Raw genomic sequence first — 20,763 nt, 5'->3', positions numbered from 1 at the left:
GAGGAAAAGAAAGGAGATGAAGTTGCCGCCAGAAAGAGTGGCCTCAGGAGAAACGGATTGTACGGGGATGGGGTGGGATGGGCAGAATATATCAGGGAAATAGTATCCTTGGTGTTGGTTTGGTACAGGTGAGTGGGCCTGAATGATAGTCACGGAAATCCCAAAGCATGATATAAAAACTAATGAAATTTGAAAGGTAATAAACATGAAAAAAATGAAAAATTTGGATTTATGAGGGATTTATTTGGCTTCTATTGGGGAATGATTAAGACTGAAGCTAACTACTTGGAAATTATTGGCATAAAAATGGTATGTGAGGCCAAAGGAAAGGGTGAGGTGAGCCCAAGTAGAGAGGCCAACTTTAAACAACAACAAAAAAACAAAGAAATAGGACACAGAGTTAAATTTGAATGTCAGTTATACGATGAATAATTGTTTAGTGTATTCCATGTTTGGACGTGTTTAAGACATACTTGTCCTAAAAATTATGTATTATTTATCTGAAATTCAAATTTAACTGGGCACCATGTATTTAATCTGGCAACCATAACAGGGACAGGACACAGAAATATCGGCAAGGACCAGGCAGGCCTTTCAGATGGTGAGGTGATGTGTGAGACACAGGCCGGTGGCGGAGGCTGGGTGACCCAGAACACCTGTCGCTCATTCTCAGGAGCAGCTGCTACCTACTTCTCACTGATTGGGTTTGCAGAGATGGCCCTCGAGGGTTTCTGATATTGCAAAACAGAACAGAAATATGTATTTTAATGTGTATTTAAAATGTATATATATTAAAATATTTTTAATATTGATATTAAAGGTGGTCAATTGGGCTGAGTGCAGTGGCTCATGACTGTAATTCCAGCACTTTGGGAAACTGAGGCGGGAGGATGTCTTGAAGCTAGGAGTTTGAGACAAGCCTGGGCAACATAGCGAGTCCCCATCTCTACAAAAATAAATAAATAAATAAATAAATAAATAAATAAATTAGTCAGGTGTAGTGACTTATGCCTATAATCCCAGCTACTTGGGAGGCCGAGGCAAGAGGATTGCTTGAGCCCAGGAGTTTGAGGCTGCAGTTAACTACGATAGCACCACTCCACTCCAGCCTGGGTGACAGAGTGAGACTCTGTCTCTATTTAAATAAATACGTAAATAAATAAGCTGGGCAAACAATGAAAATGAAAACATTGTGAAATACAAAGCAGTTCTGTGGGTTCCACTGTTTGCAGCCTCTGATCTAATTTCTAAAGAGGGTGTAGCAGGTTTTTCACCTGTAAATTATGGTGATTGGCAGGTCAGGGTAAATGGTAGTTGTGTGTGGGGAAGAGATGATGGCAACAGGTGTTTTCCTCCTGCAAAAACTAAAATGTGGGAGTGACTTCTCTGGCCATGACTCCATGGTCTCTCCCCTCAGAGTCAATTTCAGTAAAATTTTTATAGTTTAAAAAATATGGTTCTGAACAATTTTTGTTAGAGTTATTTTGGTATTTTTAAATTTTTGGTTGTATACATGGTAGAATTCTTAACATTATACAATTATAATGTATAAAAAAGGATATAATTATAATTCATAAAATTATAGCCCCACTGGCCATTCTCCTGTAGCTGGGAGCAGTTCACGCCAACAGGGCTCTACCCCAATGCTGACCTGCTCTACAGGATCCCAGGAAGGGGAGCATAGCCTACCAACCTGTTTGGGTAGTACAGCGATAGCAACTGAGGCTTCCAAGGCTTTCGTCACAAGATTGTGGGCGGAAACTTCCAGGGGTTTGCTCTGAGCTTCTTGAGGCTTCTCAGCTTCAGCTGCAAAGTGAGTGGGTGTTTCTTTGAGAAGCAGAATCAGAGAGAGACATAGAGAAAGGGAAAGACAGAGGTGTTTCCCTTAGCTATGGAAACTCTATAAGAGAGATCCAGCTTACCTCCTCTTGAGTAGTCAGCAACAAGAGTCCTGTCCTTGACACCTCAGCCTCTACAGGATTGAGAAGAAGTAAAACCGTTTGCTGGGGCTGGCCTGACTCACCGGCTGCCATGCAGCAGCCCTTCAATTACCCATATCCCCAGATCTACTGGGTGGACAGCAGTGCCAGCTCTCCCTGGGCCCCTCCAGGCACAGTTCTTCCCTGTCCAACCTCTGTGCCCAGAAGGCCTGGTCAAAGGAGGCCACCACCACCGCCGCCGCCGCCGCCACCGCCACTACCACCTCCACCGCCGCCACCACTGCCTCCACTACCGCTGCCACCCTTGAAGAAGAGGGGAAACCACAGCACAGGCCTGTGTCTCCTTGTGATGTTTTTCATGGTTCTGGTTGCCTTGGTAGGATTGGGACTGGGGATGTTTCAGCTCTTCCACCTACAGAAAGAGCTGGCAGAACTCCGAGAGGTAAGCCTGCTGGCAGACTGCCGTGCCCTGGAGGCACCAGGCATAAGGGGGTGGAGGGCCCACTGCCTGGCTTGCAAAGTGCTTTTCAATCCTTTTTTTTTTTTTCTTAGAAATGGGTTGTTCTAGTTATTCTATTTTATAGGCAGAGAAATGGAGGCTCATAGGAGTGAAGGGAATATTTTTTATTTTGTAAAGAATCAGAGCCCAACAGTTTTTCTTTCCTCAGTTGTCAACTCAGTCTGTTGAACCACTTACTGCCTCATACCTAGTGATTTAGGGAGTAAAAAACAAACAAAACTTTTAAGTTTTGCTTGGAAGTAAATTTGTTGAGATGGCCAAACTAAATCCTGAAAATACTTAAAATATTGGTACGATTTCAAATCACAAAACTGAGGGACAGTGAAGCAAAATTGCTTGGCCAAAGCTTGAGTTAGCAAAAGTTCTGAGGTATTTGGATTCTCTTTCCAGGGCTTGGTTTATTTGATGATTCTGTCTCTTTTGCTTAAAGAATTTTATTTTTATTATGCGTCTTTTCTCTTTCTCTTTTACTAGTCTACCAGCCAGAGGCATACAGTATCATCTTTGGAGAAACAAATAGGTGAGTCCTTTTTCACATGTACACTGAGTTCCTAAAGATGATCCTCAGCACTGAAATATGTTAATGGAATGCCTTATATTCTGTCATACACTTTGGCTTATGTATACTATCAGAGGAATTCTGGCTAATTCGGAATCTCTGGTCAATATGATTCCTTGAGTTGCTTTAAAAATGTGAAGTGAATTGAATTGCTCACAATCAATATAGCTGAGCACGGCACACAATTCAAAATCACTTCCGCTTGACTTTGGAAAGAGACACACATATATAACCGTGGACTTTTGCCGCCTGAGCAGTGGTTCCATGCCTGTCCCCTTCCACAGACACCCTGGTCTGGCTCACATGCCAGTGGCTATAACTCCTGGGAAGAGAAGGCGAAGTGAAGGCAGAGATAGATGTTTCTGAGAAAGGTCCTCTCCTCTTTTAAAGCCTCTAAAGAGATTACAGTGAAACTTTATTTACAAAATGTTTTATAGGATGTAAGCTTTTAAAATGTGGATAATCAATTCCGTACATTAAAATGGTTTTTCTTGAAGTCACTGAAAAGCTGAAGGGAAGACTTCAGCCATCATTCAAAGGATGTTCAGCTTCAGAGGCAGTCATGAGGTACCCTTGATCACAAAGGAAAATCCTTTGTATGGGGAGCTAGGGCAAGAAGACGATATGTTGAACACTGATCTCATGAAATTTCAGGGCATAGTTTTGCAAGCTCTGTACAGATGGATTTTACAATGTGCTTCACTAGTCTAAGATTCATTGAAATCTTAGATTTAGATTTACAATGAGATTCACTGAAGTTTTAGAGTTGGAAGGAAGCTTAGAATATCTAGTCCAGCCATTTCATTTTTTTGGAAGAGAAACAAAATACCAGACAGATTAGGTGAATATGCGCAAGACCCCTAGTATGGAACTGGGGCTAGAAGGAACACAGGCTCTTGATGCCTTGTCACCTACAGGGCTTTCTAGTACTGAACTGGTGCCTCATGAAGTAGGGAAACTCCTGTCTCTCTGTAGTGAGCATGGAATGAGAAATAGAGGAAAAGCAGGATACCTCTGCAAAGACTATAGATAGATCTCATCCTTAGAAACTTAGAATAAAGAAGAAGGCAGCACTGGCCATCTATGAAGTGAAGTAAGTTTCAGTTTCTCTGGATGTGGCTACTGCAGGCGACCCAGTCGCCTGTCTACTGTCCTAGACTGTTAAGTTCTTATAGGAGCCACTGTTGGGAAGCTCTGGCCCCTGCGTCTGTGTCCTAATCCTTAAATGTTAGAAAGTTCATATGTACACAAGCAGAGTGGAAATATTTGCTAGAAGAAGAAAGCCTCTGGAGGATGTCTCAAATAAGATCATTTTGAAAATCTGTGGAATGTGCCTGGTCTGATAGGTACCTAAGCATTCATCTTTTACTCACTCTCTGGAGTCAATTTAGTGATTAAAAATCAAATGACCAGACGAGTCATGTCCATCTACGCCAGTAAGCAATTATCTTCTCTAGATCAACCCAGATGAACCAGAAATGTTAAATTATCACAAGGAAATCAAATCAGTAACTTTACTAATAAGAAAAGAGATGCAAATTAAAAATAGGGAACACCAATTTTCATCAAATTAGTAAAGTTAACAAAAACCCAGGCTGACAAAGATTTGAGAGAAAAGTGCTGTTTAAACATTAGTTTCAGCCAGTATACATGTAAATTGCTATCACTTTTTCTGAAGAGCACTTTAGAAATACATATCAAAAGCTTGAAACTAATAGTTTATGTTGTAATCCTATCACTAAGAATTTATCTGAAGAAAATAATCAGAGATGTGCCTGAAGATTTATATATAAGGATGTTCATTACTTCCTTATGAGCCTATTTATAATAAACAATCCAGAAGAAACTTGAATGCCTCATACTAGATTAGTTATATACATTATGGTGTATTCAAACAAGCACATAATAAGCAGCAACTAAAAATGATGTATCAGAAGGACATTTAATGCCTTGGGGATTGTGCAGTGTGTATTGTTAGATAAAAAGACAAATTACAAAAGGATATGTTTTGTTTCATACTGACTATGTAACCATGTATGCACGTTTTTATATTCTTAGGAACTAGAAGGTTCTACACACTGACATACTAACAGTGATTTTCTCTGGGAGATACTATTATAGATTATTTATACTTTCTAACTTGCTCCTTTTTACATTTTCCATTTTTTTCCAGTTAGCTAATTAAATCTTTTATTCATTCACATGTGTGAGGCTAGATGTTGGGTGTTGGACGCTGATCGAGGATGAGCCAGCCCAGGGGACCTGTCCTTACAGAGCTTTTAGCATGGTGAAGAAGCTAAACAAAAGCAAGCAAACAGACCATACAATTCCAAAGTTGTACTAAGTATAAGCTGAGAATCCTTTTTAAGGAGGTGTTTATGCTGACACCTGGGGGATCAGAAGCCTGATGAGTGAAAGGCTGTGTGCATGTGCTGTGGAGTGGGGTGGGGCTGGGGGAGAGCCTTTCAACACTGGGAACGGCACATGCAAAAACCCTGGGGCAGGAAGCACTCATCACCAGTGCCTAAGGTATCTCTGCAGTTTATTTATTCCAGCATATGTACAGCAGATATTCTTAGTGAGCATGTTCTGTAAAAATAATGTTGTACTAGGCTCTGTGAGGGATAAAAAGATATGCAACATGTGGTTCTCGGTTCTGTTTCCTGCCGGTGCATGGCTGAATGCCAGATGAGTCGCTCCGGTGGTTTGCGGTGTAGGAATGCAGAAGAGACTCAGTTTTGCCTTTCCTGTTCACTAACACCTCCTTCATGGTGGGTTGTCTTGGGTGACCAGAGAGGTCATGATCGCTCAGGTAATGTTCTCTGTGAATTGGGCCATTCTCACACCATATGTGAGTTTTACAGGCTAATCACGAACCTGACATATTCAAGCATCTCGTGTGAATATTTATTGAAGTCTCAGTTAGCTGAATGCGTTAGCTAAGTGGCAGCTGTCTACCTTGTCTGAAATAGTTGAAGTCAGAGAAATAGTGTCTGTTTTGAGAACTATTGTCTATTCTTCATGTAATTTATCCGACATTTGCTAGTAACATGCCCTGTGTTAGGAACTGGGCTTCTCTGGTGAATTCAACATATCGTAAGGAACTTGTCACTATTTGAGCGGAATAAGATAATTTATGTAGTTACCCCAGAGAAGAGGAGTCAGAAATGACAACAGAGGGGAAGACAGAGTGATCCTAGATTTCAAAAGAGGGGAAGATCATATTTGATCAAAAAAGGTTTGAGAGGGTTTCCCAAAAAAAGAGGTATACTAGATAGTCCTTAGGGGATGTTTAGGAATTTGACACAGAAATCTGTTTGAAAGAACATTATGGGCAAAAGACATGGCATGAACAAAGGCACAGAGGAAGGGAAGTGGGGGTATGTGTAGGCCACAGAACTCCCGTTGTGTGGCAGTGCTCAGTGGGAGTAAGGAGATAAGGCTGGACAGATGGGCTGGGATTGTGTGATGGGGAGACTTGTATACAACTGCATCTTCAGGGAGGAGCCATTAAAGGTGTTTGAGGCCTCAGTGATATGAGGTAATTGTCTGAGGACTTAAGATACTTAATTTGGGGAAGATTGTAAAATGTCCCTGGGGGAAGATCTGGTGACACGCAGATAGATTAGTGGTCTTCTTCAGTCTCTTTCCTGTAAGTCTTAGGGACAAGAGAATCAGAGTGGACAGAGCCCTGGAATTGGAGTCAGGAGACCAGGGTGTGGTCCCATCTCTGATGCTGACTAGTTGGATTAGTCACCCAACTTCTAAGCTCATTTTGCAATTGATAAGGGGTGGGACAATACATACCTCAAAGGGTTGTGGTGAGTTCTAAATGCAATAACTGACATGACAGCTCATTATGAACAAACGTTTATATTAATTATATTTTATTGTAACATTATAATTTATGCATGTGTCAATCTTAATTTGGTTTATTTTTTACCTCTTTGTTTCTGAAATATAGACCACGGTGAATCCCGCAGTTCAGACTTACATGATTAGTATATGTTAGACTGTTGCCATTTATGGTTTTAAAATCTTTTTTTTTTAATGATGGGATTTAAATTCCCACCAAAATAATAGTTAGTATTTCATGTTAACATTTATTTTTCCTCTCTCTATGATACAGGTCACCCCAGTCCACCCCCTGAGAAAAAGGAGCAGAGGAAAGTGGCCCATTTAACAGGTCTGTATCTGGAAGGTACGGGTGGGGTTTGGGAAAGCTTTTGGCAAAAGGCAAAATGGCTGCCTGGTTTCCATTACCAGGTGCTAGAGAGTTGTTACTTCCTGGTGACAGTATTTGAACTCAATCATACTAACATTTTCCTTGTCGAGTCAGTCTTATAAACACACTTCGATCCCCTATTCTCTGGGCAAAGCCTTCTAAATTGGAGACCTGGAGCTGATTATGACATGACCCGTGCCCATAAGGAGCTCATTCTTTTCAGTCATTCCAAAGTCCCTTAGGTGATTGGGACCAAGAGGTGAGAGCTGAGAAGGTGAGGAATGAGGACTTGTTTTAGTCAGCGCTTTCTTGGTTTTTTGGAAGAGCTTCACTCTGCTTTGTCCAAGAGTATAAACAGGAGCAAGAAGGGAGACTCACTCCTGGCACTTGTAGACTTTCAATATGTGCCTGTAAAGTGGAGTGAAATGATATGGTATGGGCACTCCCATTATAAACTCCAAAAAAAAAAATCATAAATAATGGAATAAATATCACAGAAAGTGGTAGGCTATTGTCCCTGGAATTATTTAGGCAGAAATTGTAGAATGATCCGGTCACATCAGCAGACACTTACTCAATACCTGTTGTGCACCAATTTGGGGATGTGAAAATGAGTAGCAGATGGCTCTTGCCTGCAGGAAGCTTGACATCTAATAGGGAAAAACAGGCATTTGTGATAATTTCAGTACTGCAGAGATTTAGGTTATGTTCATGACGTTGTGAGGATACAAAGAAAAGGAAACTGTACCCCAAACTGTGGGGCTGAATAATTCTTACTGCAGGTGAGATGATGGACCAGATGGTCCCTAAGATCCTTCCTAGCTTTAGAATTTTAGAGTTCCTTGGATTTGGCTTTTTCCTTCAGGAAAAGACTTCAAAGCCTAGCAGTTTGGGTGCTAGTTCTGAAGATAATAAAATCTTTGTTCCAGAGAGCTAATATTTTCTCAATAATTTCTTACTGCAATGGATTAGGGCTATATACTATTGTTCCAATTGTGTGGATGACAAAATAAGACAACAATGTTGAGGAAATTCTGTGATGGATCAAGTTCTGACCCCTCAGCCAGTTCTATACAGGCTGTCATTCTGAGTGGAACATTTGTTCAAGGAAGGGCCCACAGTTTTGCCTTAGAAACTTACTTTGTTGGATGCATGATTATTCCTGGCTGAAAGCTCCTTTCGGATTTATTTCAGGCAAGCCCAACTCAAGGTCCATGCCTCTGGAATGGGAAGACACCTATGGAATTGTCCTGCTTTCTGGAGTGAAATATAAGAAGGGTGGCCTTGTGATCAATGAAACTGGGCTGTACTTTGTATATTCCAAAGTATACTTCCGGGGTCAATCTTGCACCAACCTGCCCCTGAGCCACAAGGTCTACATGAGGAACTCTAAGTATCCCCAGGATCTGGTGATGATGGAGGGGAAGATGATGAGCTACTGCACTACTGGGCAGATGTGGGCCCACAGCAGCTACCTGGGGGCAGTGTTCAATCTTACCAGTGCTGATCATTTATATGTCAATGTATCTGAGCTCTCTCTGGTCAATTTTGAGGAATCTCAGACATTTTTTGGCCTATATAAGCTCTAAGGAAAGAACTTTGGGATTCTTTCCATTATTATTCTTTGTTACAGGCACTGAAAATGTTGTATTCAGTGAGGGTCTTCTTACATGCATTTGGGGTCAAGTAAGAAGACATGAACCAAGTGGACCTTGAGACCACAGGGTTCAAAAGATCTGTAGCTCGTCAACTCACCTAACATTTATGAGCCAGACAAATGGAGGAATATGATGGAAGAACGTAAAACTCTGGGCTGCCATGTGAAGAGGCAGAAGCATGAAAAAGCAGCCACCAGGTGTTCTACACTCATCTTAGTGCCTGAGAGTATTTGGGCACATTGAAAAGGACACCTTTTAACTCACCTCTCAGGGTGGGCCTTGCTACCTCAAGGGGGACTGTCTTTCAGATACATGGTTGTGACCTGAGGGTTTAAGGGATGGAAAAGGAGGACTAGAGGCTTGCATAATAAGCTAAAGAGGCTGAAAGAGGCCAATGCCCCACTGGCAGCATCTTCACTTCTAAACGCATCTCCTGAGCCATCAGTGAAGCTAACATAGAAGCTAGAGAGATATTTTGGGGACTCATTCCATTCCTAACACAGCCTGTGTATTTCCAGTGCAATTGTAGGGGTGTGTGTGTGTGTGTGTGTGTGTGTGTGTGTTTGTGTGTGTCTAAAGAGAGAATGTAGATATTGTGAAGTACATATTAGGAAAATATGGGTTGCATTTGGTGAAGATTTTGAATGCTTCCTGACAATCAACTCTAATAGTCCTTAGAAATCATTGATTGTCAGTTACTGAAGATGTTTTCCTATAATATAATAAATATTTATATATATGTTGTGCTTTTTGGGAAAAGAAAACATATAATAAAAAGTACATGTTAGGATACAAATAATTTTTAGAATTTACTAATATTTGAATTTTTTTGCTTATTCTTACCTCCATGGTTTCTTCATTCATTATGATGTCAGACAACTTTAAGAAGAATTTACTGGGGTGAGAAGAACTATGAAGCAAATCTTTCTGCCTTTGCCAAGGCTTCCTTCTCTCTATATATTCTCTTTCCTCTTCACCTCCCAGAGTTTCCGTTACCAATATTGTGACCAGTGTTAAGCTTACCTGACTTTCCACAGATTTGATGAGAAATTATATTTTCCTGAAGGCAGAACTATGGCACAGTGGAAAGGGCATACACTTTGGACTAAAAAACTTAGATTTGAATCTTTGTTCTTCCATGTACTGCCTCTGTAATCACTGGTTAGGTCACTTGACCTTCCTTGAACAAAAAAAGAGCTGAAAGTATCAGACACATAGAATATCAAAAAATGGTTTATACCACTACTAAGCCATCCTATTAGAGCCACTTCATTCTCCAGAGGCCACTGATCCATGGGATCCATCTAAACACCTGATTTCTTGTATTCTCATGCTTGTCATTCACAATGGCCTTTTCCTATTTTATTCAACCACTCGCTATCATGGGCTCTCCCTAGACTTTGTTATCATTAAAGATTATAGTAACTCCTTTGGAATTTGATTTTAGGTGTCTTGTTTTCACAACATCATCTCCTATTATTCCAGTGGAATTGGTCCAATATTTTCTTTTCTAAAATATTTTTGAAAATATTGAGACTTCTAATTGATAAACTTTATTATTTTCTTATACATACACCAGCTCCTTCCACATCTTGACTTCTATGTCCAGCATAAATTTCATCATCTGTCATGACAACCAGTACCTTGAAAAGACTCTCAACCCCAAAATACTCTCTTCCTCCACTGTATTCCCCTTGCAAAAATCCTATTTTCTTTAAGCTGTCATCTCAGAAGTTGGATGTTGCTGAACAAAAATTACCCAAACAGGCTTCCTAGTTTTAGTTTATTTTTATCTAACACAAATTTAAATCAATCAATTATTGATCTGTAACTGACTTAGTTTTGTTTTTTGATTGATTTGAATAGGTAGTACATGTACATGCTATACATTTTAAAAGATATACAAAGATATATGATGAAAATAAGTCCTCTTTCCACCCTGTCTAGTGGCTCCATTTTTGCCCCCAAAGAGGATCACTGTTTCCTAACATTGTCTTGCAGAGATGATATATATGTAAATATGAAATCACTTTACTTCATAGTTTCTTAATCATGGATCTGTGACATTGTGAGCTGAAAAATTGCTTGCTATGAGGTTGTCCTGCACACTGTAGGATGTTTAGTAGCACCCCTTCTCTCTACCAACTAGATGCCAGAAGCATCCTCCCTTCCCCAACTTGTGACAACCAAAAAATATCTCCAGACATTGCCAAATGTCCCCATGGCAGGGAGGAGGACAAAGTTGCCTCTGGTTGAGAATCTCTACCTTACATTGATGAACACAATGGTCATTCAACATTGTCTAGCGCTTTTCTTCAGTTCCATCGAAAGCATTTTTCTTTACTCATAGAGTCAATAATATCATATTTTTTCCTCTTGCAAACCAACCACATGCCTTCCTCCCACTATGCAACTCTCTTCTACACAAAAACACAATTCCACCTGCATCTGCATGATCTCTTCCTTCCATCCAGTCTCAGTGGAGAAATAGGACAATTTTCATTTGTCTGCTAGACTCACTTTTCCTCTTCCCTTCCTTGTCCCTTTTTAACATTTTCTTCTCTCCTCTGAATCCTCAAATTATCCCTGTATATGAAATCATTTCCAACAGTATGTACATTTGTTCAAGTATGTATATATCTTTTCGAACAATATGTACATTTGTTCAAATATGTACATATCTTTATATGCATATATACACATATCTTTAAGAATAATGTATTCAGGTAGGAAGAACTATGAAGCAAATCTTTCCAGGCCTTCCTCCTCTATATACATTCTCTTTCCTCTCCACCTCCCAGAGTTTCCATTACCAATATTATGACCAGTGTTACACTCACCCAACTTTCTATAGATGTGATGGTTACTTGTTTTTGCCTGGGGGCACAGCAGTGGCATAGTGGAAAGGACATAGACTTTGGACTAAAAACTTAGATTAAAATCTTCATTCTTCCACTTATGAACTATGCAATCTCTGGGCAGATTCCCTTTCCTTAATAGACAACCCAAACCAAACCACCTGCGTCTTCCAGACCAAACCAGATGAAAACTTTTTTTTTTTTTTTTTTTTTTTTTTTTTTTTTACCCTTCATAATCCCCCAGCTCTGACTGCATTTCTCATTTCCCAGGAGAGACAAACATCTGGACAGGCTGTCTCCATGCACATGGGCTCCATTTCTAGCACCAGATTGCTCTGGTGCAGGTTTCTCATGTGGTGTTCAAGTGTCATCTCCTCAGGTGTCCTAAATAGAGTCCCCTCTTTTGCTCATTATTTTACGGTTATTATTTTCTTTCTTAGTACTTACCAAAACTTGTGATTATATACATTTTGACCACTTTAAAAATATTTGTTTTTTCCCACTGGAATAAAACTTCCAAAAGCAAGTTTTTTTTTGTTTTTTTGTTTTTTTGTTTTTTTATACCTTATTTACCGCTCCATCCACATAAACTCACCTAGTGCTTGACGCACATTAGAAACTCAATATATATTTGTTGACCTTAGTTATAAGGCAGGTGTCTCTCGGCTTATATATGTGCATATGTTTTTAAGAGTACTCTGAATCTATATTAGTGCCACATCTTGAATGTGTGTGAGCGGTTATCCAGCTTTGAGTAAATTATCCAGTGGTATTTTGAGGCCAAAGATTGAAAAAAATTAATGCATTCTAATTCATGGCGTTGGAAAACAGAAAGGATATATTTGGTCCTTGACATTACCAGGAGTTAGGGCAGAGACAAGGAAAACTGCTGGGTCACGAGATGTAAAACTGTCATTTAGAGTATATTCAAATACTTGTTGAATAAGTTAATGAACAAAACCAAAGTTTCACGTTGGAGTGTGTCATCTGCTCTCCCTAAAACTTTTGTATTTATTCATCTGCTCTGGAGGGTCAGGTTCCTGAGCAGGTGCTTCCTGGAGAAAGTCTGATAGGCACATTTGCCCTTCCTTTGGCTGGCTGCTGTTCTGTATCCCAGCCCTCAGGGTGAAATCCTCCTCATCCTGTCTCTCCTCTTTTGGCTTCAACCATCAAGTATGCCAGTTCCAAAGGGTCATAGGAAGTTTGCTAGACCATGATTCTTTTGCTAATGGACCCTTCTAGATAATGGTACCACAGCACAGAGGAAGTGGGAAAGGGGTTGGACATCCTGAGCTGACTCAATGCCATTGGCCGGTAGTGATATTACTGGCACTTTCATCTCCCTAAGTCTGAGATGTTCTAGGATGCCTCTGGGACTTACTGAAGGTAGGATTGTAGCTCGCTATGCTTTACTGATTCCAGAGAAGAGATATTGACATTCCCTTTAGGAACTTTGATTTTTTTTCAACCTCAGTTGGAACATAAGAAATGTAAAAAATTCAAAACTTTTTAATATGCTTATTGAAAATTGGATTGGCATTTTTCCTCTGTGAAATGCTAAATCCAAGATAGAACACCGCAGGCAAACACAAACATACGTAAAGGGTGCTTCTAGTTCAGTAGTTTGAGGTTTTCTTTTTTTTTTTCTTTTCAAGTAACCAAAAACACATGAAACCCACCTCTTTTCTCGGTCCCCCAAAGTGGTGTCTTTGTCTTCTCTGAAGTAGGTTTTGACTTGCCACAGCTTAACCGGAAGAAGAGCTCTATTGTGGGAACATCATTGTGAGTGTGACTTACGTGAAACAGTTGCTCATAGAAAGAGAAGAATTGGAGAGAGAAGCTGCCTGCCTCCCCCAAAGCCATTGTATAAACTCTCCTTAGTAGGTTAATCCCTAGACTTTCCCTGGTCCTTATCTAAGGAAGTATGGAGGCCACATGTTGAATGAATTACATGTTTCTAAGGGGTCTGGGTAAGTTCTTGTGTTTGCAGAGATAAATTTTTGCATTCTGATTTTTTTTTTCTTTCCCAAGGTTTTGGATTATCCAAAGACAGAATGTGGTGATTCTAGAAAAGGGAGATTAGAACCCCATTATTTGTGGGGGAGGGTTCAGAAGTAAATCCCATTTAGAAATAATATAGTCATTGACGGTACCAGGGACCTTTGGGATTCACTGGGAAACCAATCTGCCTTGGCAATATAGATAGCTAAGTTGGTATTCTGTCCCTACAGGTTCATCCAGAAGATAGGAAAGAATCACCCCAGTGATGACTTTTGACCTTTATCAAAGCTTCCCCTTTGCTGGGAAACATTTTTCCAGAGTTCTGGCTGGTACATCTTCAGAAAAAGGGCAATGCAGATATTCCTCCTCCCCTACTTGGAGGTTCCTTCTGCCCTAAGGGATCACCCTTTTCTTCTAATTCTCCATAGAATGACATAAGCCTCATTTCACATTCTGGGGAGTTTAGTCTTCAGGTTTTTTGAGAATGTCAGGGTAGACCCTCATTCCCTTGGACAATCCACATTATTGCAAGTTTCCTGGCTTTCACTGGTTTCTGCCGTGGGTATGCTGTCTACATTCCTGACACTCCCACTGTGGAATGCCTTTATTGCCTTCCAGGCATCACTACCACAAGTTGCTGTGTATAAAGTCAACTGAAGGTTTGAGGCAATGGAGACACATTACCCTACGACACACACAGAATAAACTACACCTAAAAATGAGTATTAGACATCACCACCGTTCTCCAAATTTGCTACAAGTATCTCCTTAAGCATACCATTAAAAGTTCTAGTATTTGAAATAGTATAATTCATTCATTCATTTACTCATTCAACAAGTGTTTATTGAATGTCTACCATGTACCAGAAACTTCTTTAGGTACTGTGGATACAATGATATGAATAAAATCCCTTATAGCATTATATTTTAATGGTTGGATGGTAAGTAGACAATAAAAAAAGCAAATAAATATTTAATAAGTCCTATGGTAGGAAGTGCTAAAAAGAAAAATTAAGCAAGGTAAGGCAGTAGGGAGTGATGGAAGAAGGACATTCATATGATAAGTCACAAAAGAACAAGCCACATGGACATCTAGGGAAGAGCACACCAAGCAGAGAAACTGCAAGCGCAAAATCTTAAGGCCGAAAGGCTTTGTATATTGGAGTGAGCTGGCAGGAAACAAAATTGAAGAGGTATTCAGGGACCAAATGGTGCAGGGCCCTGGAAGCTTTGAAAAGCAGTGTGGATTTTATTCTAAGTGTGATGGAAGGTCATTAGAGGACCGAGAGCAGAGAGTGAAATGACCGAATTTACAGTGTAAAAAGACTCTTCTAGTTGCTTATGGAGAACAGACTGTGGTGGGTCAAGACTGAGTTGGGATACTAGTAAAAAGGCTACTTCAGCAACCTAGGTGAGAGATCATGGTGGCTTGAACCAGGGTGTTGAGTGTAATAAAGTGGTTAAGAAGTACATTTGATACTACAGTTAACTAGATTTGCTAATCAACTGGATGTGGGAGTGGGTGAAATGATAATTCTCTGATTTTTGGCCCAATTAATGTGTGTGTGTGTAAACAAGTGTATGTGTGTAAACATATGTGTGTGCATAAACATGCATTCTGGGTGGATATTGGTGCCACCCTATCGTGTTGGGGTTTTGCTGCTGTCATGTTGAAGGCACAGTCTGTGATAGAGGCAGAGAACTCTGTTTCCTGCTACACATTACTGAGTTTGTACCAAACCCGAAACTGCCACTCCAGTTGCCAAATATCACTCATCGCAGATCTTGGATTCAGAAGTAATCATTAGAAATAATATTATGTACCCTAACTTCTAAGATGGAAGTCCTCTTTGCCACATTTCCAACAAATGGCCACACAGTCTCTGCTTGAAAACTTCCTGGAGAAGGGACTCAGTGAAACATGAGGGAGCCCATTCTGCCCTGGACTGTATTATTACACTGTAGGAAATTCTTAGATTTAATTGAAATCCTCCATATGGTAAGTTCCACACACTGGCCATAGTGTTTTGCTGCCTCATACCCCTACAACATTTAATAGCTTACAAATCTCTCTCCTGTACCTTATCGTGTTCAAATTTCACTACAATCCTGTAAGGTAAATTGTTATCCTCATTTTATACATGAAAACAACTGAAAGGTGACATAGCGAATAAATGGTGGTGCTGCAACTTCATCCTAGTCATCTAGACCTAAAATTTATCTTTAGAGTTTCCATATGCAAAGAGACTTCTTAGAATTATGCCTTATAATACAGCACTCACCATAAGCCCCATTCCATTAATTTTCAGTGACAACCCTTATTTTACCTTCATCTCTTTGATTTCAATTTCAGTCTCACTTTGCCTAATATCTATAACTCTGCACTATATAATATAAATATATGATAATATATTAATAAATACATATTTGATATCGTGACCTAATAGATAGTGGTCTTCTTCAGTCTCTTCTTTAGTTTCTTCCTGACAGTTACTAGTTTCTCCCTTTCTCTCTCTCTCTCCTGTCATCTAACTGAATTGCCCCTATTGCCTCCATGCCACCAATAGCATCCTAGTTTTAATAAGAGAAGAAGGAAAGAAATTGAGCTTGGGATCAGAGGGCCTGGGTTTGAGTACAGCCCCTGCTATTCAACTAGCTATGTGTGTGACTTTAAGTCAGTCACATGAACATCTTGAGACTCACTTGTCCCCTCTGTAAAATAAGGAAGCTGATTTCTATTCTTACGACTTTATAGAAATGTTGTTAATGCCAAATGGAATGAAGCCAGTTTGTGATTGGGAAATGCCTCCTGAAGGTAGGTCAGTGGAACTGTTATATTCCTGATCAACTTTCCTGATTGAGTCATTGTTAAAGAAATTCTGACTTTCAATATTCCCATAAAATTGACCATCCATATACCTACCACACATAAAATCTCATCAACCATAAAAAAACCGGTTAGGAACAATGGGTAGGTAAATCTCACTCTCTGGGTATAAAAGAAAACTATCTTACATTGGCATAACCATTAAAAAACTTCTCATACCTCTAGTCTTTATGGTTATTTTTAAAATGTGAAATAATACACAGAAAAGCAGCTGTGGGTATGTGTCATATTCTCTATAAATGTTACGTGAATACATTAATATGTTTTGTGCTCATGACATGCACAGATTAATATGATTAGTCATTTTTTTTTTTTATTTTTTGAGACAGAGTCTTGCTTTGTTGCCCAGGCTGGAGTGCAGTGGCATGATCTCAGCTCACTGCAATATCCACCTCCCGGGTTCAAGCGATTCTCTTGCCTCAGCCTCCCAAGTAGCTGGGATTATAGGTGCCTGCCACCATGCCCAGCTAATTTTTGTATTTTTAGTAGAGATGGGGTTTCACCATGTTGGCCATGCTGGTCTTGAACTCCTGAACTCAAGTGATCCTCCTGCCTTGGCCTCCCAAAGTGCTGGGATTACAGGCGTGAGCCACTGCACACGGCTTGATTAGCCTTTTTGATGCCGATATTTTAATCCTGAAACAAAATTAAATAGGGTAATATTTAAATGTTTGACTGGGGTAACATAATGCTTAAACTCGTTGTTATCCTTATACTTAGTTAAAGCCTTCACTCCACCTGGGACATCCCAGAGGATGTGAACTGCTGAGGAAATCCCCTCTTCCAGTGCTGCTTGCCACAGAGGGAATAAAATTCTTGGTTCTTGTGTTGCAGCCCTGGCTTTCGGTGGGTGAATCACTTCAAAGGCAATGTGAGTTGAAGTAAGAGACATTCTTGATATTTTCAAGCTTTTAGTGTCCACACATGTAAAACATTGGATGCAAGACAAGAATTTTTGCCAAAAAGAGTAGAGAATCAGATAAGCATCTATTGGCATCGCAAACATTTCTCTGGGCCAAGATCTTTTAGTTTTATTTTGTCTAGGGTTCAATTTTCTCACATACTCCACCCAAACACCACTTCTGCACCACTTCTCGTCTGTGAGAGGGAACTTCATACACATTTTTTGGAAGGAAAAGTTTTAGAACTTGGTCCTGATTGAAAGAAAAGGTTGCTGGAAGATTCAGGAAGCTTGTCCCTGGCCCTAAACCTACGAACTAAGATTCTAGACTTTTCCAACAGAGATTAAAGACTGTAGAGACTGGGGATTCTGGTAACATGAAATGTATTTATTCTCATCACTGTAACTTCATTGAGAAGAGATGACAGTTTTGACTAGATGGTGAGAAAGAGACACCAGGTGTTAAACAGAACTCTGAAGTGTGAGCTATAAGGGAAGACTTATCTCAAACCTGAGCATCCTCTTTACGTCATTTGGGTGGGCTGTGTTCTGGCTTCTAAGAAAGTCTGTCTTAGCAGGAGTCTGGGAGGGGTGGTGACTGGAAGAAAGCCAGGCAGGGGACTGGGATGGTTCATACTTCCTTTAGTGCTCTGTTCCTGGGTTCCCTGCGGTTGTTGACCAGGCTGGCCAATTAGCTCTTCCTAACTTTCTAAAAGTACAGGAAAAGACTGCTTTTGGAGGGAGTTCTGGAAGGCAGTGTAGTCAGTGAGAGGAGATGGCCAGATAGCTGGATTCACTTTTGAAAGTAGATGAGTGTGGGCATGATTATTTCCGCCCTACTACCAAGTTCACATTTATGACTCACTAGATGAATAAGAATATCAACTTTTATCTAAAAATAATTGGACACAAGACTTGTTCTTGCCCTGAGTCAAATTATGAAGTATATATAAAGCAATGATAGTTTTAATTTATTGATTCTCTTTTTATAAGGATTATGCAAATCACCCTACATTTATATCTACTAATCCTCATCAACCACAAGTCAAGCATTGCTAACTCAATTTTGTAAATTAAAAACTCATTGAGGCTGGGAGCTGTGGCTCACGTCTGTAATCCCATCACATTGGGAGGCCGAGGTGGGTGGATCACCTGAGATTTGGAGTTCGAGACCAACCTGACCAACATGGAGAAACCCCATCTCTACTAAAAATACAAAATTAGCTGGATGTGGTGGCACACACCTGTAATCCCAGCTACTTGGGAGGCTGAGGCAGGAGCATTGCTTGAACCCAGGAGGTGGAGTTTGTGGTGAGCCGAGATCGTTCCATTGCACTCCAGCCTGGGTGAAACTCCGCCTCAAAACAACAACAACAACAAAAAACAAAACAAAACAAAACAAAACAAAACCTCATTGAGGTTCAGAAAGGGTGAGTAATTTTCCCAAGGTCACAGCAGAACTAGGATTCAAGAGCAGGCTGGTTTGATCTAAGCACTCTTAGCCCAAATAGACTGATACTATCAGAGGCATGTGAATCAGAGCAACTCCATCTTACATAGGAGCTGGGTGAAATGAAGGTGAGACCTACTGGGCTGCATTCCCAGGTGGTTAAGGCATCCTGAGTCACAAGAGTCATTCTAAGTCATAGGAGGTCGACACAAGATACCGCTCATAAAGACCTTGCTGATAAAACAAGTTGCAGTAAAGAAGCCGGCTAAATCCTAGCAAAACCAAGGTGGCCGTGAAAGTGACCTCTGGTCATCCCCACTACTACACTCCTATCAGTACCATGACAGTTTACGAATGCCATGGCAATGTGAGGAAGTTACACTATATGGTCTAAACAGGGGAAGCATGAATCATCCACCCCTTGTTTAGCATATCATCAAGAAATAACCATAAAAATGGGCAACCGGCAGCCCTCAGGGCTGCTCTCTCTATGGAGTAGCCATTCTTTTATTCCATTACTTTCTTAATAAACTTGCTTTCACTTTTCACTGCAGACTCACCCTGAATTCTTTCTTGCACAAGATCCAAGAACCCTCTCCTGGGGTCTGGATCATGACCCCTTTCCTGTAACTTATTTCTGGTGACCACAGAAAGGACCATAGTGCAAACACCCTGACCCAACAGCTACCTTTGGGTAAGTGTTGGGGCCCTGTAACAATACTGCCCTGTTATAATGCCAATATTCTTTATTTATTCAACACACATTTGTTAAGCACTTACTAGATCTCAAGCATTGTTTAGGTAATAGAATGGTGAACAAGACAGATATATGTTCCTTTCTCCCTTTAAATATACAGCCCAGTTTGGAGGAGTGGGGAAGATGAATGGAAAAAGTAAACAAGCAAATAGATAAGTCAGGAAATTTTCGAACGCTGATAAATGCTATGGAGAGAATTAGAATGAAATTTTAATGGAAAGAGGGACAAGGTAACTACATTAGAAGGAAGTCTCTCTGAGGAAGTATCATTTAAAATGCCAGTGCAATTATTAGATGAAATAACATTTTAGATAGAGAAAGCAGCTTTTCACTGGCCTGTTTTCGGTATTTTGGATAAAACAATGCATTATTGTGTGGGACTGTAATGCACATACCAATACACTTAGCATTCCTAAGTGCCTAAATGACAGTAGGTCTCCTAGTCAGTGACAACCAATTATGACCCCTATTCATTTCCAAACTGCCCTTTGGGCACGCCTTCCTTCTCCCTGGTTGTTGAAAACCACCAGGCAACATCAGTGATCCAAAAATAAGAAAAAGCTTGGCATGTAGCAGGAATAAAATAAAGAACTGTGTGGCTGGGATCGAGGGATGCCAACAGATTATGCTGGAGAGGTAGACCGGGACACTGATTCAGCAGGGCTTTGTAAACTGCGGTGAGGAATGTAGATTATATTGTCAGTACTAAGGGAAGCCACTGAAAAGCATAATTTGTTTTTCAGGGGAATTAGAGATAAGTGGAAAATTTTGACACATGTTTTGATAGAGTTTTCAGGCCCTCTGACTGGGTGTTGGGTGCATGGGAAAGAGATGAATCAAGGATTACACCTACTATTTTTTACTCTGTTTCCTTACAGCACCTATGGTAATTATTTCCTAGACTTTTTTTTTTTTCCTATTTCTCTATTTCTCCAATTAGGTCCATGTCTACGTTTATTCTGGTGCTCAATGTAAATGTGCTGAATGAATAGGTGAACAAACAACAT

At 40.2% G+C, this 20,763-nt stretch overlaps 1 protein-coding gene across 1 annotated transcript; it reads left to right on the top strand.

The window, feature by feature from the left end:
• Positions 1 to 1,729: 1,729 nt before the first annotated feature.
• On the top strand, positions 1,730 to 11,936 carry FASLG (Fas ligand). The gene is made up of 4 exons (XM_007989489.3): positions 1,730 to 2,382; positions 2,935 to 2,980; positions 7,149 to 7,205; positions 8,439 to 11,936. Exons 1-4 carry the CDS (start codon positions 2,032 to 2,034, stop codon positions 8,831 to 8,833), a joined length of 849 nt encoding a protein of 282 aa, XP_007987680.1. The 5' UTR covers positions 1,730 to 2,031; the 3' UTR covers positions 8,834 to 11,936.
• The last annotated feature ends 8,827 nt before the right edge of the window (positions 11,937 to 20,763 follow it).

The sequence above is a fragment of the Chlorocebus sabaeus genome, chromosome 25, assembly GCF_047675955.1.
Source record: "Chlorocebus sabaeus isolate Y175 chromosome 25, mChlSab1.0.hap1, whole genome shotgun sequence".
NCBI classification, from domain to species: Eukaryota; Metazoa; Chordata; class Mammalia; order Primates; family Cercopithecidae; genus Chlorocebus; species Chlorocebus sabaeus.
This window is presented reverse-complemented; position numbering and strand designations above follow the sequence as displayed.